General features: G+C 28.0%; 2 protein-coding genes across 2 annotated transcripts; one reads left to right on the top strand and one right to left on the bottom strand.

Annotated features, from left to right (window-relative positions):
• Positions 1 to 378: 378 nt before the first annotated feature.
• LOC106405213 lies at positions 379 to 941 on the bottom strand. Its single transcript, XM_013845793.3, has one exon. It carries the CDS (start codon positions 904 to 906, stop codon positions 658 to 660), a length of 249 nt encoding a protein of 82 aa, XP_013701247.1. The 5' UTR covers positions 907 to 941; the 3' UTR covers positions 379 to 657.
• A 4,293-nt stretch (positions 942 to 5,234) lies between these two features.
• On the top strand, positions 5,235 to 7,264 carry LOC106403291 (zinc finger protein 10-like). The gene has a single exon (XM_013844136.3). The coding sequence runs from the start codon at positions 6,045 to 6,047 to the stop codon at positions 6,939 to 6,941; it is 897 nt and encodes a 298-aa protein (XP_013699590.1). The 5' UTR covers positions 5,235 to 6,044; the 3' UTR covers positions 6,942 to 7,264.
• The last annotated feature ends 228 nt before the right edge of the window (positions 7,265 to 7,492 follow it).

Here is a 7,492-nt window from a genome sequence, read left to right as displayed (position 1 = left end):
TTATTCGATTCATCTTTTATTGCTACAAATAGTTTGTATCTTTGATGGAAAAATCAACAATCGTAAAAAAAAAATCAACTTACATTAATCCACCATATATAACTAAATCATATATATTTTAATAATTTAATATTATTTGTCAGCTTAAAAAATATTAATCTGATTTTAAATATTTTATCTTTAAATTTTATTTTATATTATATTTATTAGTACAAATTTACATATTTTGCAAATAAATTAGATTTTAATAGAAATGATGATTCTATTTACCTAAACACATTCTCATATTTCTATCAGTTTAGCTGGAGGTTCATTCTCTAATATTCGACGTTGTAAATTTCTATTTACTCAAAACAAACTAAATAATAAACGATGTTGTAATAGCAAAAGACAAGCTCATAATTGCTCACGAATAAACCAAAATATTCGTATAGTTTTTATACAATTAAAAGCCCTTTGAAAGAAACACAGAAAAAGCCACGAGACCACCCTTCGGTTAAATTTCCCACGCTTAGAAAATCAATCTTCCCTCCCCGATTATTACATCATATTTATTCGACAGGTCTAAACACTCATGCAAACATCAGACACTAAGCCTAAACATGTAGTAATCACAAAGTCACGCGCATCTCAGGTTCCCTTAGTAGCGCGTTAGCATCATGTCACGACCCGACGATGAACAGGTGACTGCACTCCAGTGAAAACAGCAAACGCAGTGGTCGTGGTTGTGTTCTTTGACGACGCCATATTGGAAGATGATCCAAGACCCGTTACCTCGAAATCGGATCTCTCGAACCGGCCTGAATCACCCGGTAAACGAACGTAGTAAGAAGAAGAAATCGACGACTCGTCGCCATAACGGATTTGCATGAAGGCTCTGTAAACAAACGGTATAAGACCGTCCATTTGTGCAATTGCTATAACAGCTCAAGAAACAGAACCGTTTGGTCTTATAAGAAGATCGGAATTGCCACGTGGTATTTCTTGATTATGTTGCTGTAACAACACGTTTTCGTACGTCACTGAGTTGTTATATGATATTGAAGGTTAATAAGAGAAGCAACCTTTGAATGTGAAATTAGCTACAGGAAGAATCTGAAAGCTACATTCGACCTTATGAAACCACGGCCAATCCAATGGGTTTATCTTGAATGGATAAATTAATTAAAATATAACTTTATCCACACCTAATTTTAATATAAAGTTAGACCGCTGGAGAGTTGTAGATTTGCAATTCGTATGAATAAATTATTCTACTGATATTTTTAGAAAGATAGGACTATACAATATTCACTAGATTAAGATCTGCGCCTTGCGCGAGATAAACATTATATATATAAATTATTTTATGTATTATATGTTCTTACATATTATAAAATAATAAATATATATTGAATAATTAAAAGTCAGTAACTATTGCATATATAATTAAATTGGTGCGAACGTATAAATCAATTTTATTAATCCAAACAATTTTTTTTTAAAAATTTTATAGGATATGTAATTAAATTTAAATGATATTAACATACATAGTATTTTTTAATATTAATGTCTATTAAATTATACTTTCTACTCATATATTTTTTTGATCATGTGTATCTTTAATAGCAAAAACTTTAAATTATAGATAACAAAATTTTCATTGTAAGATTAATAATTTTAGTAATTTATAATTTAAAATTTTTTATCAATGTTAGTTCAAAACTTTTATCAAAAAAAATTATTCAAAGTAAATTTTGAAATTAAAATATTTATTTATTCAATATGGTTTATAGTTTAATTTAGAATGATATATATACATATATATTTTAAATCTTAATGATTAATTAAATTAGACTTTTATTTATATGATTTTGTAATTATTTGTATTTTGTCATAACAAAAATTTTAAACCATGGATCGCAAAATTTGAATGTGAGACTTTTAACAGTTTTAGTAATTTATAGTCGTTTTTTAAAATTCAAAATATAATATATGCAGAAAAATCTAAATTTTTATAATATGGTTATTCTGACTTTTTTAAAATTATTTTAATAGTTTAAAATTAAACAAATTTGATAGAAGATATATTTTTTTTTATCAGATCTTTATTATTCAAAATCATTAATTGTCATATATACTTTAGCCACATTAGACAATTCCGTAATCTTTATTTAAGGAAATAATAAATGACATTAATAATAAATTTATGGTTTAATTTAATAAAAAGCTTCTTATATAATTAGATGAATCAACATATTTCTCTAATAATTCTAAGAATCATCCTAGTGATGACACGTGAGTACAAAAAGAAGTTAATGTTTCGCAAATAATATATGGAGATTTGACGTTATTGACCCCCCCCCCCTTAGAAACACTGAAGCAAAATAATACGTAGTTTTAAGACGATGTTGTAATATACTTCTAGTTAATGAATTTCGACACATGAGTTAGTTTCTTTTTGAAAGTGTCTTGCATTTTATAAAATCTTCAGATGTTGGAAAATATCAAAATATATTTATAAAGATGATGGATGTGTTTGGATAGTTATAGTAAAGAATGTGCGATGTCAATAGAATCCCTGTATATCCCCTAAGAAACATTAGACATCTGAGATAGCCATGTGTCATCACCACAATGAGTTTTAAAATCTTTTAAAAATATGTTCGTCCATCTAAATATATAATAAGCTTTTTATTGAACTAACCATAAATTCGTTATTAATGTTTTTCATTCTTTTCTTAAATCAAAATTACGAAATTGCCTAATATGACTAAAGTATATATGAAAATTAATGATTTTGAATAATAAAAATTTGATAAAAATTAGTATATTTTCTATCATATTTGTTTACTTTAAACTAATAAAATAAATTAAACAACTACATTAACCATATAATAAAAATTTAAAATTTTCTGTATATGTTATATTTTGATTTTTTTAAACGACTATAAATTACTAAAACTGTTAAAAGTCTCACATTCAAATTTTTGCGATCCATGTTTTAAAGGTTTTTGCTATGATAAAATATAAATGATTACAAAATCATATAAGTAAGAAGTCTCATTTAATAAATATCCCCTATATATTAAAAGATAACCATTACAACATTTGAGGTAACCTTGTGTCATCACCACAATGAATCTTAGAATTCTTAGGAATATATGTTGGTCCATCTAAATATATAATAAGCTTTTTATTAAACTAACCATAAATTCATTATTAATGTTTTTCATTCTTTTCTTAAATAAAAATTTCGGAATTGCCTAATGTGGCTAAAGTATATATGAAAATTAATGATTTTGAATAATAAAGATTTGATAAAAATTAGTGTATTTTCTATCATATTTGTTTACTTTAAATTAATAAAATAAATTAAACAGCTACATTAACCATATAATAAAAATTTAAATTTTTCTGTATATGTTATATTTTGATTTTTTTAAACGACTATAAATTACTAAAACTGTTAAAAGTCCCACATTCAAATTTTTGCGATCCATGGTTTAAAAGTTTTTGTTATGATAAAATATAAATGATTACAAAATCATATAAGTAAGAAGTCCCATTTAATAATATTAAGTGTAAAAGATATATATTAAAATTAAAATATATACCATCTAAAATATATAAATATTTTAATTTCAAAATTTGCTTTGAACAAATATTTAAAACTTAATATTTAAATTTTAAACTTAGCATTGAATTTTTTTTAAATTACTAAAACTATTAATCACATAATGAAAATTTTGTTATCAGTTATTTAAAGTTTTTGTTATTAAAAAAATACAAATGATAAAATAACCATATGAGTAGAAAACATCATTTAATATATATCAATACTAAAAATACATACTGTATATATGTTAACGTCATTTAAATTTAATTATATTCAATATAAAATAGAAAAAATAATTGTTTAGTTTAATGAATTTATTTATGTGTTCACATCAATTTAATTATATATGTAATAGTTACTGACTTTTTAATTATTCAATATATATTTATTATTTTATAAATATGTAAAAGAACATATAATACATAAACATAGTATATATAATGTTCGTTCCGCGCAAGGTGCGGATCTTAACCTAATGGTTATATGATATGTGGAGTATATCTATATATATAATAATATAGCCTTACGAAGTTTTGGCCACCCTCCTATTTGGTATAGTCTAATATTAGCGAGTTGCTGTTAGGTATTGAGAAATTAATTAATCCCTAGGTACTGAAGAAGTTTTAGTATGATTGACTATTACTTTGATTCAATGTTTATCTTTCGTGTGGATGATGACTGTGATTATATTCTATAATTCTTAATTTGACTGAACCTTACAGTAAAACTATACTTATATACGCAGAAGGCATTTTTATATATTAGTATTAATACTAAATATTTTCCCTCTTGAAACGTGTGTGAATATCTTAATTGGCACTAATGAAGATTACATGTCTATCACAAGTAGTATCATGTCAACTATCTCATTTGGTAGTAACCAAATAAAGAAATCTCATTTGGTAGTAAACTTTAACGAGTTACGTCTTACGAGTTTGATATTTCCTTTAATATAAGAAATCATGGACCTTTTCTTACAAGACGATGACAAAGTTTAACAAGAAAGAATTGTATCCATGTTAATTTAGAATTTACATAATATCAATAAACATTAAGTTCTCATGATTTTGGTCGACCGAATGTAGAAAGCCCTGAACAAACTGAACAAAATAATTGGGAACTACAAGCAATCTTATTCCCAGCGTGCTGCATTTTGAGTTTCGAATTAACAAGCAGTCTCATATTTTACACGCACGAAGAATCCAAAATCTAAGCTACTTGACAACCCTTTGTTCGTTTACCCGTGCTTAATTACCATCAAGGCATCAAGCCATCAACCATTCACAAGCTATCACAAGCAGCTTGATCGTTGTTTACTCAGAGAAAAGCCTATATTCTGGGCCTTCACTAGTTAAAGCCCAAAATCTGGTTTGGTCCTTTTGGGTTTTAATCTCATTTCACTCCCTAAACCAAAAAGTATGACTATCAAACTTCTATTAATTTAACACTTGTTATTTACTTCTTCTTTTTTAAAGTTTTTACATTTATTTCTCTTCCACTTGTTATTTACTTGAAGTGAAACTTTAACACATCATCATTTTGTTTTTGAAATTTTATGAATTTAACGCTTGGGTTTTACTAGATTTACCTTCAAAAGTTTATTCATTCTGGTATATATTATGTTTTATAGATATACTAATACCTAACACATTATATATAAACCTAAGAAAATAGTCACATTCTTATATGAAGAATTTATGTAACTATTTGATAAAATAACTAAATACATATAAGAAAACATTACACATTTTGAAACACTTAATGTTAAGAGTGAAACCATATTAAAATACCATCTGTTAATTTGATATCTACATAGAAAATGACAGTTAATGAAAAAAAAGAAGATTAAATTTTCGTAAACTGTCAAGTATTTCTCTCTTAGTTACGTCCATTGTCGGGTCGCACCTACTTCAAGTTGTTATGAAACAAAAATCATATTCACCTCAAAGAAAAGCATAGACGTAGTCACGTAGGTGTGTATAGCATGTATATATTATACGGATTACTATATAACTACTGTTGATTCACAAGAATACATAATACAATAAATTTTCGTTTTCCATGAATGATACACAAAAATTAAAACAATGTAATAAAACACTAATATACGTTATTTGCGGGTAGCCACTTGGAACAAGCAAACATAAAAGATTATAGATCAGTCAGCTAACTCTAACTAAAATCCAAAGTTCGCATCATCTGCCTCCCCAAAAATCCCTACGATCCGACTAATCAAATGTATTAAATTAAAAATCCTTGATCGTTTAATTTGCTTTAATTTGTATTTGTGACAATTGACCTCCATTATTGTCATTACACCCTTGCTTCATCTTTTTCCGTAATCCACCACCTACTATTAATCATCTAGGGTTCCTCTAACAACCAAAAAAAGAAAGAAAAACTTTCTTCTAGGGTTTGCCGTAAACTTCTAAGTTGTCCCTCTAGCATGGACAAACCTGGTGGCCTCTTCATCCCCAAGAAAAAACAATCATCATGGGAAGAGCTGGCCTTCGCAGAAGACGATGCCGCCGGATCTTTGTGGCCGCCAAGATCTTACGCGTGTAGCTTTTGCCGGAGAGAGTTTAGATCGGCTCAAGCCCTCGGGGGCCACATGAACGTTCACCGAAGAGACAGAGCACGGCTTAAGCAATCTGACGATCAATACTTATTCTCCAAGTCTTCTTCGTCTCCGGAGCATCCATCTCATAAAAATAGTGAAACCTCTTGCTATACTTTGTTTTTTAACTCCAGTCCTAATCGTTTTAAGTCTCAACACTCCCGTGTTATTGATCTTCCATCTTCTCCTTCTTCTTTATTATATCTGCCTCCTTCTAGGGTTTCTTCCGGTTTGCCTCAAAAGCAAGATACGTCTTCTTCTTCTCCGAACGCTATAGAACCTTCCAACAATTCTGAAAATATTCTCTCTTCTTCCCCACGGTCGTGCCCGAATACTTTTGTGAAGAAAAGGAGTTGTGATCTTTATGAAACTCCGGTTATAGAAGGAAGCAAGAAGAGAAAGATCGAGAGAGATGTACCAAAGAACGGGGATACAGAGAATGTTAATCTTGGAGACACCACTGATCTCTCACCGAGAATGAATCTGGTGATCCACGAGGGTTATCCGATTACTGCTCAAGTGAGCGATGAAGAGGTAGGGAGGGGTGATAGCCTTAAGAAAAGACGAATGCGTGAGAGTTCATCGGAGCCGTCGATTTTCGTTTCAAGTTTTTCTTGCAAGAGTGCCATTATTACTAGAAACGAGGAGATCAAACCTAAGGGTGGTCACTTTGAGGATTTAGATCTTGAGCTTAGGCTAGGGGCTGATCCACCAAAGGAAAATTGATTGATGGATATCATCCAAAAAATAAGAAGGTATGGAAAAAGTTATATACAAAATACAAAATTTGTATGGTAATGTTTATTTGTGTTACTTGGGTTAATCATTCCTTGGGTTTGCATTGTCTAAAATGTATGGATATATACAGATTTTGGAGAGTTTCTTTCTATTATTTTGTGAAATTGTATGAAAATAACAGTTCAATGGAATAAAAAAATTTAAAGAGAATATCAAGTAATATCAGAATGTAAAGCACTCGAGGCTTGTATATATATATGCACTACTTTCTCGTACTTAAATATTGGGAAAATTTCATGTTTACCATTTTCATGGTACCACTTTTCATCTTTACCACTACTAAAGTAACATTTTCAAAAATACATTAAAAAACTCTTATATCTTTGTTATCTCTATATATAATAAATTATTATTTAAATAAATAAAAAAATTAAAAAAATATATATATATATATTTTTTATGTTTTCGAATTATACTTTTTCAAATTCGAACTTTTTATAATTTTTTTTGAATTTTTTTTTGAATTTTTTTTTGAAATT

The sequence above is a fragment of the Brassica napus genome, chromosome C4, assembly GCF_020379485.1.
Source record: "Brassica napus cultivar Da-Ae chromosome C4, Da-Ae, whole genome shotgun sequence".
In the NCBI taxonomy this organism is placed as follows: domain Eukaryota; kingdom Viridiplantae; phylum Streptophyta; class Magnoliopsida; order Brassicales; family Brassicaceae; genus Brassica; species Brassica napus.
The sequence above is the reverse complement of the archived record's forward strand: the minus strand, read 5'-3'. Positions and strand labels throughout refer to the sequence as shown.

Coding starts and splice junctions, on each gene's coding strand:
- LOC106405213 (XM_013845793.3), bottom strand. CDS start 906: ATGGACGGTCTTATACCGTTTGTTTACAGAGCCTTCATGCAAATCCGT.
- LOC106403291 (XM_013844136.3), top strand. CDS start 6,045: ATGGACAAACCTGGTGGCCTCTTCATCCCCAAGAAAAAACAATCATCA.